Here is a 26,280-nt window from a genome sequence, read left to right as displayed (position 1 = left end):
GGTAGCGTTCCTTGTTTCCTGCTCGCCTGGTGGCATTAATTTATTGGCTCGTTTTAAAGCATAGCGCCGCGCTTACAGCAACGATCCGCAAAAATCCTTTTTGCAATGAGCGCACAATGGCGGCGAAAGTATCGAGTTCAGGGACACGCGCCGCCGGTGCACCGTTTCCCTACCTCTTTTTCTTTCGCACGGGGCCCCGAAGATGGTCGGCCTCTGCTCGAGCCTCGAGCATACCGGGCCGCGAATTAAGTAACAAAAGCGCAAACAAATGATTGTAAATTGTATCGCGGCCCCCTCGTCTCGTTCGAGGAACCGTTATTGTTACTCTTGCTTCTATTACAAGAGAGAGAGGGGATGGATTGCTTAACACACCGCGGTGAATCACGTCTGGCGATTATGATACTTCAATTCGTAATTGGTGATCGAGTTGGTGGATGCAATAAATTAACAGGCACGCGTCGAAGCTAATAGTTAACAAAGTAATATTTCTATAAATGTATTAGGTATGATGTATGTTGTTAATGCGGTCTAAGTATGCGATAAATGGGATTTTGTACAAGTTCAATTTTTTTTTAGGACAGATAGAGAAAATGGTTATTTCATTTTTCTTATGTGAAATTCTGTCAAATATACAATTCTATCTTCTTAACACTAGATTTACAGAAACTGTCAATTTGACGGGTGACCATATTTAAAATTGCAGAACGCGTAAATATTATTTTTTAACTTATGTTGAATTTGATCGATGCACTGGCATGAATACATATTCTAATTAAAAGAAAGTTATCAATATACGTGCGATTAATGCTTGTAAATCTAGTGTTAACTAAATTGTTGCTTCCTATCGTGTTCTGCTGTCTTAATTTGCCAAAGATTAAACTAATTATTTCTTCCAATTGCTTGTCGTTTATAATCCCCTCGGAACACACGCTTCATTTATCCGTAGTTCCATAAAGAAATAATTAATTCAAACCGAGATATGTATTGTCAAGCCACCATATCTATATTTGAAGTCGTTTTTCTCGAAGCCAAGCCCCGGTCAGAAAAAATGTTCCACATTTTCAATGCGTGCAAACGTTATAAACAGCGAAGACGCAATGTATCGCGTTTTGTTTATCAATTCGGGCAACGGGAGCGTTTGTCAATGAATTCTGTTACCCGAATCGTTGATAAGCTCCTCGCTGCGATACGTGGGTGGCCGCACACGTGGTGGTTGGCACGTGGTGTGGAACGGCGCGTAACTTTTAACCGGGCGAACGGTGCGCCGTGACGAGCTCACCCCTCACGTGTCTCGTCACGCACGCGTGTCCCGCGACGCAGTCACGTGGCGTTGGCCGCGGCTGACACACGCTGCGTACCTATATGCACGCCTTTGTGTCTCTTATGCTCGCCTGGTAGACGAGCGATGCAGACGTTTGCGCAAATCGCGAGCCGCGCGCCGCGACCACGCGCTTATTCTTACGTACGCCGGGGGACCGTTCGCGTTCCATTCGCGCGCCACTGTCTTCTTCATCAGCCCGCCAATAACCACTTCTGCGCGTAACGCAATGCTAGGATACAGTCCGCCGCAAAATGGTGTACAGCCTTCGTTAAATATTTTAACCTGGATTCGTACGCGGATAGATTTCATTTTCAGGAGTTAAAACGACTTATTAAATTCTTGCTTTAATTTTTTATGATCGGGTTACAGTTTCATTTCTGTCCACGTATACTAAAGGAATTGTTTTCCATGAGTTTTATTATCCAGCTAAAAATTAGATATAATTTTAATTTTTTTTTCTTGTTATTCAATAATTGTTTCCTATACCACAAGACTATTTCATAAGAATTTTATTGTAATCAATTTAAAATTATCGTTATAGTTAATTTTTATTATCCGGGTAAAAATTAGATATAATTTTAATTTTAAAATTAATTTTTTTTTCTTATTATTTAATAATTTTTTTCTATACCACAAGACTATTTCATAAGAATTTTATTGTAATCTATTTAAAATTATCGTTATAGTTAATTTTTATTATCCAGCTGAAAATTAGATATAATTTTAATTTTTTTTTCTTGTTATTCAATAATTGTTTCCTATACCACAAGACTATTTCATAAGAATTTTATTGTAATCAATTTAAAATTATCGTTATAGTTAATTTTTATTATCCGGGTAAAAATTAGATGTCTTATGTTATAGTTAGAGAGATAGCGGTATTATGAGAATTATGAATGAATATATTATACTTTATAATTGAAAAGGACCAATAGTTGTATTATGCATTTAATTGCAGAATTTCTGTGAATAGTTTAATATCACGAGTTTAAAAATCGTGTGTGCATGGTTTGTCATCGATGAAAAATTGAACGTCATTAGCTAAGCCAATGGTCGCGCAAGATCATGGTACATTTTATGTTCATCGAGCTATAAAGTTTATGGATGACTGATAATTTCGACGCTTCGGTAGCCGCGCTTTAAATTCCCCATAAACCAGAGAAATCTTCCGTGATTCTACGGTCGAACGAACCGCGTATTAAAAATGAAAGTACGAGCTCTAAATTTTTCCACGCTTGTACGCGTGTCTCGTTTCGCAATTAAAACCGCGATCTTCGATTGGGGGTTTCACGGAAACAATTTGAACCAGTATTTCCGCAATTCGAGAAAGCTGTAAACGAAGATTATGCATTAACGGAAAGAAATTATGGAGAACATTTCACGAGCAATAATACAGTATTTATTAATTTTCTAACGATAAAATATTTGTTTTTTAGTTGTCGCTGGATGAACAAATTGTATCTGTTCGAATCCTGCTGTGACCCACTGCGTATGAAGTTGCCAACGGTTCGAGATTTGTGGTTCTGTGTCGTCGCCACCAGAGGGGTCGCGTTCTCACAAGCGCTCGACTGACCTCTTGGTTGCTATACATATATACAATCCTGGAACAACTTCCCAATATCCTATTAATGAGGTTTTTGAAACTTTTCCTTCGATCATTAATACATGAAATTAACACAATATAAAAACCACCCCACCTTAAATATCATACGGACACTAATCTAATCGTTCATCCTAAGTGCAGGTTATAGAGCACAGCCCCAAGGTACCAACCATGAGAAAAGGACAAAAAAACTTTCTCAACATCATCTCAGTCGTCTTAAAGCAGGGTCTGCTTAAAAAGCTTTACTGATGAAGTCCCGCTAGTCCTACGAATTTCCAGAGTTCCTACCCGCAGCAAAGCAAAACGCCACAGTTCCTATTCTCAGTCCTTGAGCATTCAGAGCAAGTCGTACGAATTCAATGGCTCGTGCAGAGTCCGTTAACTCGAGATTCTTACATATTTGAATGGTATCGCGGAGCGTGCGAAAGAAAAACGGATGGTCAATAAGGCAGAGTACCGAAATTATAGAGGCTCCAAGGTCCAGTGGCTTATTGTTACATTTATTGAAATTCTAATTCTGCCGGGGAAGCAAAGAGCTCTACCAGGTAACAGTTTACGATGAACGGTCGAAACGTATTGTATTACATTTTAACAGATTTACGTAAGAAAACGTACCGTGAAATATATTCCGTCTGCGTTTGTGTTCCTTTTATCGCCCGATCGAAGTTCGTCTTGTCGAAGTCGGTCAGTTTGAAAGGAACAGAATATTAACAAACATCCCAGATACTCGATTACCCTGTAAAATATTCGAATGGTGTTTGAATGCAAAAAAGGATAGTCGGTTCCAAACCTAATCGAGCGTTGGCACGAACGTAAGTCCGCCGTTGAAGGTCATAACTACTTCATCGAATTGCAGAGGCGTCATAATGTTCGTTTGTGAGGCAAGAACGCCGCCCTTGAACTAGATACGTATTTCAATATGATAGTGAATCATCGATCGTGAACGTGCTGTAGTATTTAGGTTCTCGTGTTACCCAACGTCACAGTTTTATTGAAAAAAAAACAAACAAACACTTATATGAAACACGGATATAAAAATATCTTGCCAAATTAATTATTTTGTATTAGAATCGTAATTTAAGAATCCATGTACGGTACAATGAAGAAGCTGGTGTGAGAAGGTTAACTAGAGGAATATAGAAATTTCATGCATTCCGTATGATTAATACTTGGAACGTTTATTGCCAACGACGACGCGCAACTTTCGTCACACATTTTTCTTCGTAGTCATCAACGTTATCGTCCTCCCATACGTTACATTACTCTCTCTTAGAATTGCATTAAGTTATGCGGTGAGCAATTCGAATAATTTTTCAGCGCGCGTAATATCTCTTAATCGGTTCTTTTAAAGGAAACCTGTACGATTATTATTACCAGCGTTCTTGACATAATTGCACCGCCGTCAGAATGTAGCTATATGAGAGAACTAATTGCCCTCGCTTTCTAACACGAATACGTTTTACTTTTCTTTTCCTCGGGCACGTGAACGCGTTCGCCGGTTCTGCTAATTCTTATCCGCAATTAACATTTAAACAGCGAGCGTGCACGCATCCTTCTGTCCTGGAACATTAATGAGCTCAGAGGGTGTGAAAATAATCGTTCTTCTGACTTGTCCTGAAACGTACAACCGCGTTGTTACACGCTCGAATATTTCGCTCAACGAGAAACGTGTCGGAATCGTTCTACATATGAATGAAATTGCTATTCCGGGGAAGAATGATTCGCTGTTTTTGATAGGTGGAATTATTCATAATCGTTGCGAGCTATGGAAATTTAATTGTAACGCGTCCGACCCGTAATTTTAATACAACTTAATTGTAAATGCGATTATAACAATGTCTGTAAATTATTTAACTTTCAATGTATAAACTAGTTAGATAGTTTTAAAGAAAACTGGCCTTATAGGGTATTTTATATAGGGTGTTAGGCCACTCCTGGGAAAAAATTTTAATGGAGGATTCTAGAGGCCAAAATAAGACGAAAATCAAGAATTCATTCAAAAGTTATTAACAATTAAATTCAAAAATTTCAAATCATTCTGGAAAAATTATTTTCGTTCGCGGGAGTCGATTACAATCATTTTTGGTGAATAGACATACCCCGGAATTCCTACGCACTTTCGAGAAAAAAATTCGAATAGGTATGAAATTTTTCGGCGAAAAAAAGAAATTTTAAATCGTTCTAAAAAAATTATTTTTAGCTAAAGGGGTCAATTACAATCACTTTTCGTGAACAGACATACACCGGAATTCCTACGCATTTTCGAGAAAAAAATTCGAGTAGGTGCTGAAATTTTTCGCCGAAAAAAAAATTTCAAATCGTTCTAAAAATATTATTTTTAGCTAAAAGGTTCAATTACAATCACTTTTGGTGAACAGACATAGCCTCGAAATTTTACGCATTTACGAGAAAAAAATTCGAGTAGGTGCTGAAATTTTTCGCCGAAAAAAAATTTCAAATCGTTCTAAAAAAATTATTTCTAGCTAAAGGGGTCAATTCCAATCATTTTTGGTAAACAGACATACCCCGGAATTCCTACGCATTTTCGAGAAAAAAATTCGAGTAGGTGCTGAAATTTTTCGCCGAAAAAAAAATTCAATTCGTTCTAAAAAAATTATTTTAGCTAAAGGGGTCAATTCCAATCATTTTTGGTAAACAGACATACCCCGGAATTCCTACGCATTTTCGAGAAAAAAATTCGAATAGGTATGAAATTTTTCGCCAAAAAGAAATTTCAAATCGTTCTAAAAAAATTATTTTTAGCTAAAGGGGTCAATTACAATCATTTTTGGTAAATAGACATACCCCCGAAATCCTGCGCATTTTCGAGAAAAAAATTCAGTACTGGTGGAACTTTAAACGTTAATAACTTTTTAACAAAGCCTCCATCAACAAATTGGTATTCTTGATTTTCGTCTTATTTTGGCCTCCAGAATCACTCATTAAAATTTTTCCCAGGGATAACCGAACACCCTGTATATTGTAATTAACACGATTAATATTGTACTCTATAATTTTATTCAACCAAGTGCAAAAAATAATTATACAGCTTGGTTTTTATTCTTCAGCAATATATAGTGAGGACGTTGATAACAATTGTTTTTAAATAATACCAGTTAAGGGTTGTTCGTATAATTATATTTAACTTGCAACTTTAAACGGTGTATAGAGAAGGTTTTTCGCGGTCAGGTTGTTGTTTTGAAGCACGTTGCGCCGCCTCCGTCGGTGGCCGCGGCGCATCGTGCTCGTCCAAGCGACGCGTGCGGAACGACTTGAAGAGATCAGGAAGGGTGCATCCAAAGGACGTCAAGCTGCACGTCGATGTCTGGCGCAGACGTAATGCTACGCGTGTATCCGGAGAACAGAATGCACGTGGCACGTGCGCTAAGTATCGCGACTTTCGCGGCATGCGCCGCGGGCCGTGGTCCGAGGCGGAAGAAACAACACGTGCCTTATATGATCACTTCACGCGAAACCGTACTTCGACCCAACGTTTCGAATTTTCATCAATTCTCAACACCCACTCGCGTAGACCTAGGTCGAACTAGTATACCGATATTTTGTATCCCAACTGAATATAAATGTACAATACAATCGAGTAGTAACTAGAAATAATCGCTGTCGACTATACCCACGGCTATGTTACGCGATGGAAATGTACCATTTGTAAATTATACGAGCTCGAGTGGCAACTGCGAACAAAGGTGCCAATATTTCCGATAGATTTCAATTTGTTAACGAACGATTGGGTAACAGAATCCGGCGTATCGTTTGCAACGATTGAATTTGGAGACACAAAGGCCCGAAGGTCTGCTTTTTATAGTACCGAAAGGTCTTCTATTTTTATAGTTTTCGAAGCATTATACGAATGTCCATGGTCTCCTTGAACTTAACCCTCAATTAATATGGCGAGATATTTTTACGTACCAGTGTATTTATTTTATTTGTAATTAATATCACTCTTTATTATTTCGTGTAGACACATAAAATGGAGTCAGTTGCTTTTTATTTTTCAATTATAAGACAAATCGAGAAAGAGTCGAACGTTAAAATTGTTTTAAAACAGTACACAAATATCAAATATCCACCGTCTCGAAACTTAAGATAAGTACAATTCAATCCGTTGACGATGGAAATATTGCATCTGATTAAGATGGCACGAGATTAAAGTTAAAGTTGCGTCCGAATTGGAATTAAACGACCTATTACGCGGATAACGCGATATCAACTAAATCTCTTATTGCGTTCGAAGTAATGAAGAAAACGGGCGCGTGTTCGTAAAGTGCATTAAATTTATGATACCTTCGGTAAAAGTTGCCGAGGGTAACGAGCGTTTCTGGCGCGGTTTCTTTTGCGCGTAGCTTGGAACGCCATCTTTGGTAATTGCTTCCCCGGTGAAAAAAAAAATAAAGTTTCTATGTATCCCCCCGGTCGAGACGTAAATGTGATGGAACGATTCCATCGGGGCTAATTATATCTAAAAGTCGACGGGCAGAGCGAAGTAATTTTACACTCTTTGTGAAAGCTAGCCACCGCGTAGCCGGCGATAATGTTGTTTTGTCTTTGTCTACCTGTCCCCTTGCGAGCCGGGCAATTATTAATAATTACGGCTATAATATAATTTCTTCGCTGTGACGTTTCACGGTATTACGGATCGACGATCCCGAACGATCGAAACTTGCGTTTCTTCCAACGATCGATGATGCTTGTAAGTGTCGTTCTTGAACAAGGGTGTCCCAATGTTTGCATAGCCTTTTCTCTTACGCCATTTAAAATGGTTTTAAAACACATTTTATATAAACGAGATATACGTTGGAATTGTAGGGTTGTGGGTTGCATAATTAAAATGCTCCATGGGGCCAAGGATGCGATTCGACAGACGTAAACAAACGTCCCTGAATGCTGACTCGTCTCGTTGACCCAAGTATACTGGAGACAATATAGTACAAATGAAACTATATAAAAAAAACAATTCTTTCAGCAGGTATATTTGCCAATACTTGCGTCGACTGCATAACGTACGGAAAGCCAAAGCGTGTGGGACAAATTGCTTAATTAACATCCTGGTCGCAGCTCGAAGGAAAGATGATACGCACGGACTGACCCTAACAGAGCATTACCGCGGTATGCACATTCCATTATGCAGTTTTTTCACGCTGGTACACGCCTTTGTATCACTTTGTTGCAGCGTAATAAATTCCGCGCGGCGATGGCGCCGCCTTTCAAACGGGACGCCTCGCGATAATGAGCCTTAATAGGATTTAAACGTTTCGTGTCGAGCTAGGACGAAATTCCAACCGGCGAAGAAATTGATAGCGGTGTCGTGGAAAGTATAGTCGATACGTGAACCTAGATGCACCAGTGGAGGCCTTAATTAACCGAACTAATACGTTACGATAAGGCGGCTTCCGGATAATGGAAACGTTCGATCTTCCGACGTTGATTGCGGCTCGGATGAAGCAACGAGCACGTCGATTTAGGACTGTAACGTGATACTGCGAGTTTCTTGAAAATGGCGTATATGGTACGTGTGAAAAAAACAAGACTCTTTTGTCAACAACTTCGTGATAAACAACGGTGCAATGGCTGACATATTTCGAAAGTTGATTAGGAGAGTGAAACTTTGTTGGCAATAACATTGTAACAAACACCGTGTGACGTCCAAAACCTTTTGAAGGTTAATTAGGAAAATGTCCTCTGCGATATGAAGGTCACGATCATGGGAGCTACTTCCCCTATGCTATATGACTATGGTTTTATAATTTATAAATATCCAAACTGAGATTTTGGACTCGATGGTGAAATCATTCTTGGATTAGAATCCATCAATTTTTAGATCCAAATCTATAAAAATATTTTTACCATGATTCAAGGATACTTCAGTCTTTTGAGAGGCAGTGTGTGTACAGTAATGTACATCCTATCTATTACTATATACAGGGTGTCCCGTAAATAGTGTAAGAACCGGAAATGGGGGGTAGCTGAGACGATTCTGAACAAGAATTAGTGTATGTAGTATAGTAATAGACATCCAAGGCCGTTCCTGACGAGGGTCAAAAAAGGTGCATTTGAACTAACAAAAACCTTCTGAATATCTTCAGATCAAATTCTTAACTACGTAATGTTACATCAACAAGGGCGATATTATTTTTGCACCTGGGCGACCAACAACGCGGGAACGTCCCTGGTGACATCGTAATTACCAAGTGGGCGGACGACGTCCACGTAAATACACGGTACGACCGTGCTCGGTTCTAGTCCAAACAGGCGGTCATTTTCCTTTGTTTGCGTCGCGATTCTATCTGTTTGAGGCTCGAATTAAGGAGCCTCGACGCGGGGTTACGTTTCACAGGAATCTCCGGGACTCTAAACCGTCGCTGTTACGGTTCGTTATTAGTCTATCCTCGTGGTGTTCGCGTCCACGTCTATTTGACTCGGCGTATCGCAGCCCCCGGGTAATTTTTACGCGATGTTAACGCAACAATTGTAGCCGTAGCCTATCGCGCACGTTCGATCTAATGGACAGCCGCGGGGGCCATCCACGGAGACGGGCCGTAGAGCTCGAGTTCTCCTCTCGTTCCGTCAGTTCTGTTCATTCCCTTCCACGGCGTGATGTTTGTCCATTGTCTTGCTCGTTCGCAACAATGGAGATACGCTGGAGTACGCGGGCGATGAAACAGGCCCTACCTGTTATCGTAACTCTTGAATTTAATGGCCGCTACTTTGATTTATGCGCGTACGATTCGTAACCGGCGACGACATTTGCGTCCTTCGAGCGATACCTCGTTTCCGTTATCTTTGCTTTATGTCCACGGTGGTCTTTTACGCCGCTACCGTTTCGATCCTTTATTTCGATGTTATTTTTGTACGGTCTTCGAGTCGATAGTTTGGTCGCGAACTGTACGACTTCAATTTTAATGTCCTTTTGCAGAACGGTAGTAGAGAGATTCCTTTTGGTGTATGTAAAATATCAGGTGTAGATACTCGATATTAAGATATAAATAATTGAAATGGAATAATTCTAAGTTACCTCTGTAGAGACCCATCGTCTATATTTTAGTTTTTAAATTTTTGTCGTGTTATGAAAGAAGCAAATTAGAAAGGTGGTCCATAGGCCCCCAAGTGTTGGTCCCCTTTATTAGACTCTGAGAGCAAACACGCACGGTCTGGAGATTGATTGCCAGACCTAGCGACTTATCGTGGACTAACAGTACCTCCGATATAATCTCGACTCGAACGATCTGTCGATTAAAAAGCGCGGACAAACTGTTAAAGGATTCCTCGAAGGACGCGCGATAGCATCGATAAGAAGAGGGAATGGAATGTTTCGCTTATACCGAGACTAGACGTGCGAGCATACGTGTCGAATCTATAATGGATTCGAGCGATGTGGCTCGGGGGCTACCCTTCTACGCCCTTTTTCAACTCGTTCGTCGTCCCCAGCGATCCGCGGTTTCGCGCTTCTTGCGTCCCACGATCCACTCCTGTATCGAGCTTTCATCTACCCGAGCATTATTGAAATTCTATTACCATATGTGCTTCCTGTTTTCTTGCACGATCAATTATTCCCTGATTGCGTAACTCAACGAAACATCCAACGGTATACGAGCATCGCATTTTTGCGTCACCGCCCTTTGATCTTCGAAACGAATTTCTGTATGTAGTCGATCGATGGTAGCGCGGCGGTTAATAGGTTCATTACGTGGTTAAAATCGCGAGGCCGGCCATGTTGTTCGGGAAAACATGGTTACACGCTATCGGGTCGTAAGTTACGACCATGCATGTCTAGGAAAATTAAGCAATTCGGCGGCAAAATGTATAGGGCGACTGTAATCGATCGGGGGGGCAAAATAAAACATCCTCATAGAAATTAATCGAAACGATTACCGGTTGATCTTCTCGCAATTTCATTCCCACGTTCGGTTGAAATAAATTAAAGCAATTCTATTTAAAAAGATATTCCGAAAAATTATTTTCGCATGCAGGGGTCAATTACAATCATTTTTGGTGAACAGACATAAACCGGAAATCCTACGCATTTTCGAGAAAAAAATTCGAGTAGGTGCTGAAATTTTCGCCGAAAAAAAATTTTCAAATCGTTCTAAAAAAATTATTTTTAGCTAAGGGGGTCAATTACAATCATTTTTTGTGAACTAACATACCCTCGAATTCCTACGTATTTTCGAGAAAAAAATTCGAGCAGGTGCTGAAATTTTTGACGAAAAAAAAATTTCAAATCGCTCTAAAAAAATTATTTTTAGCTAAAGGGGTCAATTACAATCATTTTTAGTGAACACACATACCCCCGAAATGCTACGCATTTTCAAGAAAAAAAATTCTTTACTAAGAATATAATGTGTGGCCAGAAGTGCTTCCCCAAAATTTCATGCATATGTTTAAAACGTCATAACTTCTGAACGGATTAAAGGATTTTAATGTTTCAAAAAGCAATCAACGCGCATTTTAGTGAAGGATATGTAGGAATTGTTTTTTGATACCAGTTATATGCTACAACTTGCATCTGGTATCTTTTCAAAAGCAATTTCCACGACTGTAAGGTCCTGTTGCGAGCAGTTCTGCTGGCAGCACTTAAGGTTCTCTTTAAGCAAGAGCCAAGCGTTAATTCCGCGGTGCCAGGGATTCTCGTCTTCCCGTCTTCTCGCGTATTCGTTCCGCGGATCCGACGTGCAACAGCTTTCCACCGACGTGTACGTGTTATTACGATTACATTACCGCCGGCCACGACACGCTTCCTGGTTCCTTCTGACATAAAGGTAAAGCTTACGTAAGCGCGCCGGTTATGCCTATCTTAAATTCCTAGGTCGCAGTTAGCGCTGTACGTGTTCCAGTCGTCGATGTCGAGCCATCGGGGCCAGCACTAGCGACCCAGGCAGCCTCGCGAACAGATTTCGGGTTGCTCGAGAGATCTCCATTCGATCGGGTAAGATTTCCAACGAGATCGTCTCCCGTGATTTCTAATTCGATCCTTTCTACGCCGGGGAAATCCGACCGGTAGAAAATCCCATTCGTATTTCTCTTTTCTTACGTCCCCGTCGGATCGTTTCGCGATTGTTTTTCTTCCCGTAAATTGTTTTCGTGGAAAGTATGCACGGGGAATATTAATCATCCCGAGTGGCTTCTTGCGTGACTTCTTCTTAACCGTTGGATTAATACGTTCACCGTGGTGGCTTCTTTTCGTGGAGTCTTATAGTTGATGGCACGATGATTACTCCCGGTATTTAACTGTCCTATCCGGTGATACGGAAGCAACAGGAACAAGAACATTCAGTCTCTAAACTAAAATAGAACTTCCAATGTACAGGGCGATCCACGTAACTCGGTCGATTTAATTTTTTCTGGTACCAATGGTCGATTAAAAATATGTTTTGTTTAGTCTGATATGGTTTGGGGGATGAGACTATATTTTTATTTCAACGTGGTTTTTGTTTAAATAGGAAAAAATGTATTTAAAAGTGTATAAAAAAATAGGGTTCTTTATGAGGAAGTATAGGTCATCTCGAAAACTTTGATACAAATAGCAAATAATTTAGTATACTCATTTTAAAGCTTCCCCTAAACCATGTTATATTATCAAGAAATATTTTAAATAGACCATCAGTAACAGAATAAATTAATCTGATCAACATTCAAACATTATTTCTTAATAGCAAAATTTAATAGGAATAATAATATCGTAATGAAGGTGTTGAACATCTTCCTAAAAGAAATTATATTATAATTGTAATAATTACGAAAGTCAAGAAATTTGGATCCATTCACTTCTTTTTGACTTCATAAAAAATATTTATATGAAACTTCCCATCAGCTGATTTTCAGTATGCAAAAAGTGGCTTGTTTCCTCCAATTTTCAGTATCAGAATATTATTTATTCCAGCCTCGATATTCGTCCCATTCGTTCGAGCTTCCAATGAGAAGGTAATCGCGCGAGTATTAAAGCCTGATTTGCATTAAAGGTATTTTAAGTGGATCGTACCGACACGGAATTGATCTATTTGATAGCGAATACGTGACCGTATGAACTCCTCGCATTGAACAGCAATAATACCAACGTGATCTCAAAGCGAGAGGGCTGCTCTTCGTGATCGAGATAAATCGTCGATACGCCATGATGAAAGTGCGTTCTTAAAAATCGCGGTTATCTCTAGATTACCGATAGCAGGAGATGAGAAAAACTTTGTTCGAACAATAGACAACCAAAAACGAACAAATAATGATATTTACTCGCCGATGATTAGACGTTTTAGTTTCATCCGAACGAGTCGACGAGTCATTGTGAAACTCCGTAGACAATGAACTTTCGCTCGATAATAAAACAACAATAAAACTAAAATTTGCATTTCTTATCTCGAGCAAGAAAATTGCATATTCCGGAGCGGTAAAGAAATTCTGTTTTATCCGCGACTCATCGTGAAACTTTACGTAGAACAAAACGTTTCCTCTTCGATTCGCTGCTTTCGCGCGTTAGTGGAAAGCACGAATTTACGTCGATTTGCAAAAAAAGTTGACTCGATTCTAGAGCAGAAGACGAAACTAACTGTCGCTCTGTATACTGGGGCCCCGCCTATATTTTTATGCACGATCGTATGCTTCATTACTCGCATTCCGCTCTGATTCTTCCTCATTATCATATTGTCGCTATTCCATCGGCCATCCGTGATGATTTGACGTCGAATTATCGACGAATCGCGTCTTAGAACGTATTCGATAGATGCATTGAGCAATTTTTAGAGTCGCCGGTTTCACATAATATTTGGGTCGATGGTGAATTAATAGTCGTTGCACGAGGCAAATTATCCTTAATTTTCATTCCTTTCCCTAGCGATGGTACAGTCGTGGTATCGTTATGTTATTATCTCTCGAAAATCGGGTCAATATCATCGAGAATTAATCATTTAACACTTTGACGGCCGCTGTCACGTATACGTGACTTTTCGAGCCAGCAGACGTCGGCCATTGTCACGTACGCGTGATCTACCGTATCAGTCACCATACGTTCAACTTATTACGTTTGTCGAGGTTAAATTTATAATTCCTAGCACCTTCGTGTATCTCACTTTGGTCTACAATATCAATAGCGAAGAATATTAGCCATTAAAGTGTTACAAATAATGATCAAATTTAAAAAATATAAAAAGCACATTCCAAATTAGTTTTTAACATTTTTCTGCGTCTTTGTTTATGTAAATAAACGCTTATCTCTACTGCTGACTTATGAATAAAAGGAAACAAGATAATATGTTACTCGAAGATCGAAGTATTATGCTCGGAGCTCCAAACAATGAAACTTTCATCTCTCCTTATCTTGATCGTCGCACTATTGACTTTTTAATGAATAATATCGTCGGGGCCTCGACGAATGTCTTGGCAGAAACATCACCGTTGCCTTAAAAGGAAAATCTGCGTGTCTCGTCGTTCCAATTAGCACGAAGTAGGTGATTTTTAACGAGCAAGTTCACGGCTCGAAATTCTTTTAGCAAAACTGTTTTAGTTTCACTTTTTTTTTCCACTCGGTTCGAGGATCGCGTTAGGTAAGGGATTGAGCAACTGGAAATTATTTGCTGAATTGTTTCAGGTCGCAAATCAGTAATAATTGACAGATTTTGAAAGAACATTTTCAATTAAAATGTTGCACGTTTTAATTTCTTTTCTCTTCGTTGCAAAATATCCACTAATATTATTTTTTAAATTCAGTTACAAAATGATGTTTGTTAAATGCTTATTTAGATACTTCGACGTTCTCAACTAATTTGATTATGTTTGCAAATTGTTTGGAAATGATATACTTCAAATTAGTATATCGAGTAAGCTGTTTAGAGATTTTGTTACGAAATTAAACGAACGAAATTCTTCAATTTATTCAATTGTATTCCATGAAGCATATTTCGTAGAAACATGTGGGTTTTCAAACAAGCTGCATTCATGTTAAACATGCCCTTTCTTAAATTCCACTTTGTCCAACATATATTTACTCCCAAATTATAGACAGGTTGTTGCATAAATACTGAATAGAAAGGCAAACAGAATTTATAGTAGGCAGTTTATAATAGATAGTTGGAAACTGTGTAACAGTTTTCGCGCGTACAATTATATTCTATTGAGCAATTCGTATTTATAAGCGTCGACTTTTCACGTTCCCTTATATGCATACACGTTCTTTTACGAAATAAAAAAGATATAATGGATAATTTTGATTTATCAGTTACTCAAAAATTACGTTAGTTTATTCGTTGTTCCGAATAAATTTGATCATTATTAATTCGCATACCAGGTGAACTTAATTCCATACGAATTATTCCGGTTCTTATTGCAAAAATAGAATATTCCAATATATTTATGATTAGTTGAATAAAATCACTTCATCATATTATAGTTTATTTATATTTTTAAATTTGAATAAATTAATTAATTAATAATAATAATATTGTATCTGATTAAAAGGAATAAATTATAAATTCATCAATGAAGATAATAATTCAATATTAATTTATTTAAATAACGAGTTTATATTAACCACAATGAAATTCTTATGAAATAGTCTCAACGTGTAAAAAAAATTAATTATAAAATTAAAATCGCATAAAATTTTTATAAATTAAAAAAACTATTAAATTGCAAATTTAAAAATATTATATTATTAATTAAAAATTTAATAAATAAAATAATAAAATAATAAAAAACAACTTTTCAAAATTCCAATTTTTATTATTTTTATAATATGATTTAATATCCCCAGGTATATAAAAATTATTTATAAATAAAGTTAAATAATCACATTTTCGCCCAACACAGATTTCAATTAGATTCCAAAACAAGAACATTTCGCTTTGTTTGTCAGTTGTTTCCCATTTGCAAGTATGTCGACCAGAAAATTGCCCGATCGAAGCTGAATAAAAACGAAAGAGGATTACGAAACACTCCGGCAATTTCCACGTTAGAAACACGATCGCGGATATTTTGTTAACTCGTTACCAGGAAATTTCACAGTTAATCCCCTTATTTCTCGATCAAACGACAGTGTCAAGTAGCGGTACACACGGCATTGGGAATGTATGTTTAACCCAGTTCGTACTCCGCACGACATTGTGTTAGGCGTTCTCGATAAGATCGCTCTCGGTAATGATGGATGTTGCCTCGACCAAGCGTCTTTTAAAATAAGGAGGAGCAATCGGTACGAGGATGTGAAACTTAAACGTTCCGGTTCGTACCTTTTTTCTCGCCCAGAAACGGAATTCTTTCGCGCGACTCCAACCGAATTAACCGAAGCGAAGAAAGCGTAACAAACGCGGATAATTATTAATCGTACCGGGAAAAGTTGACGGCTTAACGACGTTACAAAACTGATCGGGGGAAAAGGTGAATAAAAGAACCGGCGGACTCGTAGGATAATATATTGCAACCGTATCGCTTATTTTTTGCGCGCGTTTATAGGTTGCATTCCTCTTTAAGAGGCAGCTTGCTAATTTCAGACCACGAAATCGATATTCCGTTTCTGCAACACGTTATTTCTGTGTTTCGTTAAAAATTTTACGGAATTAATATACAGTTACTCCCACATGGGTTCGTACACTATAATTTAGATATGTAAAGGTTTAAATTTGAATAAATTAAAAGCAATATTTGTTGGTGGTCGTGGTGTGTTTGGAAACGCTGGTTGTCGTACGATTATCGAAGTGCAGCTTCATCGGGCGCGGGGTCAACTTTGGGATGGGTGACCGCTCGGGGGGAAAAAAACATATGTATTGATTTGTGTTTACTGTTTATACATCATTACACCTCTCTGTGAATCTTGTAATTTTCTTGTAATTAATCTGGGATTACTTGTCAATTAAAATATTTTAAAAAAACTACTTCTACAGAAATAACACAATGTTAATGGAAATAATTCCACCATACAATAGTGTACAAATATAAGTGGAAAGTAAAATAACCTTGAAATAACTGATTAACTCCTAGAATTATTAACACATTCGGTGCTACGACCCCCAGTGGTGTTTCACTTATGATATTTATAGGATCGTAATTAATTCAGGGTAGTAATTTTCCCACTTAGTTGCTATTTTCACGGTTCAATGGGTGTAGAACTAGTTTTTCGAAATATCGAAGGATCGTAAAAGAGGTTTCTCGCGATAACGAAGAAAGTGGCGTTATTTTCTGCGTAGTTAAATTGCTTTCTACATTCCAGCTGTCAATGTTTAATTGCTTTTCTTTCTGTTCGACGACTTTCGCGATTACACGTTGCTACTTGTCGCGCGAAAAAAATCTATTAAACGGGTAATTGAAGGGAGCTTTATCGAACGTTTAAGTGTTTTTCGATCGACGGTATCGTCTCGATAGACTTCGATCGTTTCGCAGATAACAATAATGTGTAAAACTATATGTGATCGAACAAAAATAACGCAGAATTCTTTGTTTTGATAAATATGTTTCGAGAACCAAGTCGATCCCAGATCCTTGGGTAATTACCGTCGATATGGTAAGAATTGTGTATGGTCGATTGACTTGAATGGAAGAGATACCTTTCATTGGTCTTATCAGAATTCGGGATCGATGAGCTTAACGTGGATAATTCGGTAGGAACGGAACAAAATGTAATTCCACCGGGCAGAGATAAATGTGTATCGTTTCCAACTAAAGCAATCGGCGGGAAACCGGCGAGAAAAAAGGCAGATAAGATAGCTGGTAGCCGCTGCTATTGAGATTACAACATTGTCGACATTTCTGAAATCGTGTTCGGTTCGAGCGTACACATATTAACGAAAAATTTTATCGAAAGATACGATTAGAGCGATGCAAATAAAAACATAACAATTTTAACGAGCCAGAGGCAATTAAAGTCCTCGCTGTTCCTTTTAACAGATAATTTACCAACCCCTAATCTTCTGCATCTTACATGGTGTCTCTCTTTAATCTCTCCATAGAATTATCTCTGCTATTAGTGGTTAAAATTAACATTTATTATCAATTATTGAAACAATCATTTTAAGACCTCAAACTAATCACAATTATTTATTTCATCTTATTTTTTCAGCGTTGGAAGTAAATTTGAGGAACACGACTTCTGATACCATTTTGAAACGAAACAAATCTGACGAAGTAGGAATCGGTAAATGCAACGAGCAAATCGACACGTCCGAATTGGACTCATTTTTGTCACGTCGTGGAAAAAAAATCGTGCTGTCTGCTGACACAGTGAAAGGCGATTTCTATCTGCGTCACGGTAATGATGGACGTGTTTCTTCTATCGCCATTTGTGACTGATTTAATTTTGAAAGGTATCGTTCTGTATCGAATTGACTAACCCATTAAAAATCAACGTTGCAACAATTTTTACAGAGTTCTATCACTCTCGTTGGAAAGGACTGTGCAAATCGTCGATGGCCTTCCGTTTGACTTTAAACACTATTAAAAAAGAAAATCGATATTCGTCGATGTTGCATTTTTCTGGGTCACGCGATACAAACGATTTCCGTTTCGCGTGTGCATGCACAATCAGTCGCAGGACTCGAGTTCCCGTAAAGAGCATCGATTGAAATAAGAAGTAGTGTTTATTCTATTGTAGTCTGTGCACGATAAGAGCGCGTTGCCGGCTCCATTATAAGGCAGAAGTTACCGCGCGTTCCAGGCGTCCGTAAATTTCGAATATCGTGTAAACCGATCGAACAATGCCACGTACCGTGTGACGCAAATTGTTATCTCGCCACTATATCGATTCTCTATTTTATTCCATTCCTGTCGTTAGCCATATGTCGACCAACGTGTCGCGCGGCATTGTCTCAAGAAGCGACCAGGGGTTTACAGTATAACCATTTGTGAAACAATAATAATGCAGTGTGGATAATAAAATTATTGCCTAGGCTCCAAAATTGCCTAACAAAATATAAATAATTTTCCTTGTGACAATTGTAAATTATTATTTTAACAGAATTAAAATGTGGAAAAATAGTTTTTGAAAAAATTCCGAATAAATAAGATCGGCGAACCCTGGGAAAAATTTTAATGGAAGATTCTAGAAGCTAAAATAAGACGAAACTCAAGAATACCAATTTGTTGATAGAGCCTTTGTTAAGAAGTTATTAACATTTAAAGTTCCGCCCTTACTGAATTTTTTTCTCGAAAATGCATAGGATTTCGGGGGTAGGTCTATTGACCAAAAATGATTGTAATCGACCCCTGCAACAGAGAATAATTTTTTTAGAACGATTTGAAAATTTTTTTTTCACAGAAAAATTTCACACCATCTCGAATTTTTTTTTCGAAAATGGGTAGGATTTCAGGGGTATGTCTATTCACCAAAAATACTTGTAATTTACCCCTGTTACTAAATATAATTTTTTTAGTATGATTTGAAATTTTTCATTATCGTCTAAAAATTTAGGCACCTCCCCTCTGTCGATATTTCTTAAAACTCGTTTTTCATTTTTAATAAACGTAGTTGGCGTTGTACAGAAAAGTTGTTAAATACTTTTTTATAGGTATCCAAGAACTCTAGGTCCCCTCAAAATTTCAATGAAATATATTCGCTATTATAGGAGTTATGGCTGTTTGAAAATTGGACCATTTTTATGGAGTTTTTCTCATATTGCGGAGTCAAGGAATAATTTTTTGAAAGTTTTTTGAATTTCCATATATTCTTCACCAAAATACGCGTTGTTTGGCTTTTTAAATATTGAAATCCTCCAATCCGTTCAGAAGTTATGACATTTTAAAGATACACATGTGTAGCTTTTCTGGCCTTACATTAGATTTTCAGTAAGGAATTTTTTTCTCAAAAATGCATAACATTTCGGGAGTATGTGTAATGACCAAAAATGATTGTAATCGGCCCTCGCAGCTAAAAATAATTTTTTTGAACGACTTGAAATTTTTCTTTTCGCCGAAAAATTTCATACCTATTCGAATTTTTTTCTCGAAAATGCGTAGGAATTCGAGGGTGTGTCTATTCACCAAAAATGATTATAATCGACCCCCATAACCAAAAATAATTTTTTCAGAACGATTTGAAATTTTTCAATTTAATTTTTTAATAACTTTTTTAACGAAGTCTCAGCCAAGAAATTGATATTCTCGATTTTCGTCTTATTTTGGCCTCTAGAATCTCCCATTAAAATTTCTCCCCAGAAATAGCCGAACACTCTTTATAAGTGAAAAAAGAAGAAACCGGATACCAAACGCTTGCTGATGTCACGAACTGCTTTATTGTGTCCGATTGCGAAAAGTTGACGCACTCTGCTTGTCAAGGCGTATCTCTTAAAAGGTCGTGGAGTGCGTAAAGACCCGCACAGAAGGTATCCTTTTGTCGTACACCTGCTTTTGTGTTCTCTGTGTGCGTGTGCAGACGCGAAACGACCATACGTATGTATGTATGTACCCGCATCGAGCGACTCCACCTACTTTTAAGCGTTTGTACAGGGTGTTCAACCATAAACGAGCAAAATAATATGCTTGCAAAAGAAACGTAAGCATTTAAATTGCATAAAAACTATGATAGTTTCAATAACATCCAAGGAAGATAAAATGATCACCTTGCAAGCAGAACCTCAAGTCTACACCGATTTACATATTCTTAATTTTATTTTCCTGGCTTGTAGATTGAAATTTACCTTGTGAGACCAGAGCCAGGAAAATTTTAATACCGTAAATGTAAATTTGCGAATGGAAAAACCAGGCAGAATAACAAATGTATTAGCTCTTTATACCTGGTAGGCATGTACAAATGGTTTCAGCCTTGTACACGTTCGTCGTTATCATTTTTTTTTTTTACTAGCAGTCGTGTAAGATTTCGGGGAAGCACCGACATACATATATCATCGCGATAATAATGTTTACACGACGAAGAACAGGCCAGTCTGCGCGACACCATGATTCGACACATAATGACGTAACCTGTAACGAAATAGTGGCTTTCACCCAAAACCGGAAACGTCGCGATTAACTGGTTCGTCCGGATTATCAACACGAAACGATACTGGTCTCGAACGACGGCTAAGAATTGCTATACATAATTAAGTAATGCTTACATAATTTTCTGCGATATCGCGTCTCTGACAGGCACAACGAAACAGATAATGCTTTTATCTTTTAATCGTAATTTTTGTGATAACGTGAGGCAATCGTCTAGGTCAGTCCATAAATTCACGAGCATTTCTCCAAGTATAACGGACAAAGTAAAACGACTGTTATTATCTTCAATGTCTTTTGTCGTTTTAAAATTTCATAGTTGCATAGTTGGGCTGATTTCGCTGGAAAATATTGTGAAATTCTTTGGCTCTTATGGGTCATGATAGGAGCATGAAATTGCTGTTTGAGAATGTGTGGAGTATCGATGTGACGCAAACACTCCCTCACTCGTTTGCACACTGTTGTGGATGCATTAACGTGGATTAATTTCAATATTGGACACTAGCCATCCGTCGAAGTCATTGTCAATGGTAAAATATACGCGAAATTGCGTTGCAAATCAGCCTTGTCCCACAATCGTTTACAGTCGACTACAATCTTGCAATACTAAACACGAAAATAAATAACGGAGTTTAAAGGGTTAATAAGAATCCATTTGTCAACAATCGTCGATATTTAACTATTTTTTATTTATATTTACAATGTTTAGTTTGAACTGTCGGTCACCGGTGACCACCATGGCAGCCAACGCGTTAATCACTAAAATACATACAAAATTTGACCGTGTGTAAAGAGATATCAAATGTAAAATTGGATCTCGATCAGATAACGTAAAAACGTGCCCCGAAGCTCTCAAAGTTTCACACACGAACCTACGAGGCACGTTTTCTCGTTATTCGATCGAGCTGATACAGAAATTATTTTTTTATGCATTGGAACCATTCCAAGGGCTGGGGCTGAAAAATTCTAAAACACATAAAATAAGTCACACATTCTTTAAAGTGCAAGCAATAATACTGTTTCAAATGAACGTCGCAGGAATATTTTTTTTTAAATTAAATGGTTCGCGATGGGAGACAAAGTATTGTTGACGATATTTCGAAACGTTATCTCGTCTCTTAATTTATCGTTTCGTTGCCTTGAATCTCGCCGAAATTCCTCGCTGGCGTTTGCTTCTGTTTACGAAGACTCGACCGCGATCGGCGCGTACCGTCGCGACGACTCGCGTCATAATCGTCGTCGGTGTTATCAATTGTCCTGCAGGTGACAGATAACGTGCAAGCCTCACGACGCCGGGTTAGTTGAGCGTTTCTTGCCGCGGCGCGAAGAACCTTTTTCCGCGATGGTGCGCCACGAACGATCGACAATAATATCGTCGACGTCGGTGGATCAATGAAACGTTCCAACAGCCGATAACCTCGATTTTAATCGAGTTGCAGGTCCTATCGACGATCATGGATCGTTCAATTTCACGAAGAAACGAACTTCGAGGCGAACGGAAGTCCGTGTCGCAACGCGTCCAAAGAGCCCAGAGATTTACATAACTCCGCGATGGAAGACCTTCCTTCGAGCCAATTAATTCCGTCCAATTAACACCAGCATCGATTATGGATTTGTCCCACCTCTCGTATTCTTCCCACGAGTACCGTAAATATTTCTACGATATTAAATCTTACGAACCCTCTGGCGTTAAAAATTCCATTTTGAGGACGATTAACAGTCGTCGGAGGGTTGGTTCTGGGAATGTTGCTGGGAGCAATTATTGGATGCAGGAGTGACAGGCGCGTATGCAGGCTGATAACGTAATCGTCTGCGTGCGAGTACTCACGTTGGACGGGAAGCTACATTCGCAGCCATGATTCTCTGCTCACGTGTCGTAGATTATCTGCTAAGTCGTTGCTCGACACGACGAGACAGCGGGAGAAGAATATCGAAAATTATCACACTGTGAGAAGAGATGCTCTATTGTGCTTTACATCATCGATGAGAATCGCAAATCCGCGAATCACGTTGCTCCGTCGAAGAAGAAAGCTGAAGAGATTCTGACGGCGTGTGTTTGCAGCCGCTGAGAAAGTCATCGGGATTTCAGTAGAAAATAGCAGATCGAAGTGGATGGGGAATGAAAAGTCTCGCGGGTACGGTGTTCACCTATCGACGCGTTAAACGTGTATTTCGACCAGTTTATAGAGTTAAAACGTGAGAAACAAAAATAAACAACCTCAAGAGGATTTATGGAATCGCCAGCCTTATCGTTTGTTGCGACAGTTTATCGTCGACGGACACTTAATCCAGTGGAAACAATAACTCCCAACTCAAGAACAACTATGAACATTCCATTGCAATAAATACCCAAGTGACGAACAACGTGATAATCTTGAAACCCCAGTGTCCCCATCACGAAAGAATTCGTCAGCTCGTCGATGGAACGTTATTTGTTCGATCAGACGTCTCGTCCAGCGCAAACAATGCCCAAGCGAACGAGATAGTACGAAAATTGCATCAACCGCGAGGAATGCAAATCGTTCGAGGATGAATCAACGGGCAGGTATCTCACCGTGGACGAAATTTTTTAGCCCGGTGGGTCGAAACGGAAAGACTCCCGCGAAAAGACTATCCGCGTGAGATAAAACTCGAGTGAATGGAAGTCGAGGTCTCCGCTGGCGATCTTGGCTGGAACGGAAACAGAGAAAAGAATCGAGCGGTGTTCGACGATAATCATTGGGAACAATGTCGTGCAGGAAGAAGATAGACTCGAAACTCTGGCTGGGCTACACCCAAGCGGTAAGAAATCGATTGTATTCGTGCATCGTGATAACGGTTATCCCCCAGACTAACCGAGGGCCAGCGAACCGGGTTTCTAAGGTAACCGAGTTAATAAATCGATGAAACGTTATCGTGCAGGATTGAATTCAGTCCCGAGCCAGAGATATTCCCGTTGCGGGCTTTTTTTACGCCCCGCGCGATAGAGTCACGACCAAGGACGAAACAGTCCGATGCTTTATGCTCCTGGGTGCCTTTGTTCGAAACGGAGTCGTCTGCAATGCGGATTAACCCTTCGAGGCGCTCCGGGGGTCTTCCAACGGTGCGTTTGGACCAAATGTTCGTTTCTAATTTAGAGAACATTGTAAACTGTCATGGCGGACGCCAGCGAGTGCTCGAGGATTTGTACTTTTATTCAAACAAAAACGAAATGAATTGAACGCTTGAAAGAGTAAAACCACGAACTTTGTGATAATAAAAAAGTTAGTTCGATAAAAAGTTTAAATTAGACGCAGAGAATATGTTTTCATAGTTGCTGGCCTTTTATCTTCCCCGTGCATGGTCATGTTTGTCGTGTGACACGGTCCGTAAAATAACAAAAAATTTATTACTGACTCAGTAGCTGACCTACATGTGTATAGTTAGGTGATCTCCCAAAGAATTTATGGCGAAAGGTCAAAAGTTGGAATTTTGTAATCGAGATTATTGCGCTCTGGTAAAACATTTGATCGATCGATGTCCGTCGAAGCGAACAGTATTTTTCTAGTTTCCAGAAAATGGAGCACTCTTATTGCGCTGGGTAAATAATGACTTGCGTTTCTTTGGCACGGAACACACGCGAAAACGGGGTTAAGTTTTTACTGGGTCTAGATTGGAACAGTTTCCGTTCGACAATAAGGGAGACATGACATTCTTTAGTTTCTGCGGAGGAAACAATTTATAAAACATAACGAACTATGTAGAAAGTTTTATTGCATAAAAGAAATATATTAATTACAGATAGATTGTTTTTACAAAGATGTATAATGCTTTCTGAGGTGTTTGAGTATCTTACGATTCCATTTAAGCGTTAACATTTACCGATACCGTGTTGTAATAACGTTAGAAGATAGAGCTTCCCGGAACGTACGTATCTTACAAATACAAACGTACTAATTGCTCGATATTATATTTTCATCGCAGTTGGGTACGTCATTTCCTCGGAGTAGAAGATTATTAAGGCACACAGTACGCGTTAACGTTGCACGCTCTGATTATCGAATAACGTACTATTACCTATTAAATATGGAACGTCGTTGAATAGAAACGCTATATTTTATTGTAAAGAAAAAGTTAATGATACCCTGACTATATTTTATTACGAAATAAGTTAATAATAGATCCATTCAAGCTTCCTACATATGTACATAAGTTCTCGAGTCAGTGACCGTAAATCACAGGTGTACAAAGTCCAATTGCACCAATTGACCCCTTTCATTAACTTAATTTATTACAAAATATAGATATAGATGGGTTACAAAATTAAAAAGTGAAGATATATTTATTAATAAATTATAGAAGCTTGCGGTACTGTTACTTGTGTTACGTGGTACGCGAGTGTCTTGATATTATCAAATACTTCTAGGTGCCAATGTCCACTTTACGGGACATGTGATAACTTAACAAATACAAAAGGTGTACTAGAGCAGTGTTTCTCAACTTCCTTTATGATTTTTTTACTACATCAGTGGCGAAGATTACGAATAGCACAGGCTATCTGTATCAAGATCGGTGTTATCAGTAGTTTCTAGTAATTATGGCGTGGTGTACCGCGGTATGAAGAAACGTAGAAAATGTAAAATCCGTCGTCCCGTATCGGTGGCTTCCGATTGACAATTAAGGCGTGCGCGAATTAATGGTGTATCTCGATGGTGGTTTCCGCAAAAACCGGGTACGCGTGTGTAAGAAGGTCTCGACGAAGTCGTTACGGAGCAATTGCACAACTACCGCGAACCAGGCGCCGACCGGTAGAATCTCGTTTTCTAGGACAATCGCCGTTCCCGCATAGCTGAGAACGATCTCGTTGAGACAAGATCAAGAACGACTGTCCGTGTCGATAACATTCCAACGATGCTGATATCTAGTGTCGTTGTGAAAACGGAGAACCATTGGGAGAAACGGTACCGTCTGTACACGCGATGTCTGATCGCAATCTCGTCGAACAGTGCGATTCTTTTCACAACGTTAGCATCTAAAAATAAAGAAAATAACAGATAACTGATAAGGTCCATGTATTGATTTAAATTTTTATCTTCTCTTTGTGAAATATTTTCTTAAAATCTTCTCGGTATTCTAGTATTGTTAAAATAGATTATTTCATTTTAAACTACCTTCCCAGTTCCGGCAACTGTAATAACGCTATTTTCGAAAGTGGTTTCTTTAATTTATAACCCCGTTGCAAAATCAGCCGTGGTAGTCGAAGAATTTTAAGTACGCTCGATCATTAAATCCTGGCACGCCGTGATACGGAAGACTGCACGTGTCAGCTGTTCGCCAGTTTGACTCGTAAAGACGTGGGCGGAGACACGCGCAGGTTAGTTTCACGGTTTACCTGAAAAAGGACATGTTTTGTTCGCGTTTACATTACGTACGGTCTATCGGTGGCCCTACCTGGCCGCGAATAAGTCACACACAGAAG

General features: G+C 38.8%; 1 protein-coding gene across 2 annotated transcripts in view; it reads left to right on the top strand.

The window, feature by feature from the left end:
* Positions 1–26,280, top strand: part of LOC122398102 (J domain-containing protein DDB_G0295729-like) — a 47,377-nt gene that overhangs the window by 5,783 nt on the left and 15,314 nt on the right. Inside the window, exon 1 of one of the 2 annotated variants that reach the window (XM_043397696.1) lies at positions 21,603–23,624. The exons of the other annotated variant lie outside the window; for it this stretch is intronic. Coding sequence (XP_043253631.1) covers positions 23,571–23,624 — 54 coding nt within the window. The 5' untranslated portion in view covers positions 21,603–23,570. Of the gene's footprint in view, positions 1–21,602; positions 23,625–26,280 lie in introns of those variants that run through there. 2 annotated transcript variants of the gene reach the window in all.

This window comes from Colletes gigas, unplaced genomic scaffold, assembly GCF_013123115.1.
Source record: "Colletes gigas isolate AHSC1104 unplaced genomic scaffold, ASM1312311v1 Colletes_gigas_Sc00011, whole genome shotgun sequence".
NCBI classification, from domain to species: Eukaryota; Metazoa; Arthropoda; class Insecta; order Hymenoptera; family Colletidae; genus Colletes; species Colletes gigas.
The sequence above is the reverse complement of the archived record's forward strand: the minus strand, read 5'-3'. Positions and strand labels throughout refer to the sequence as shown.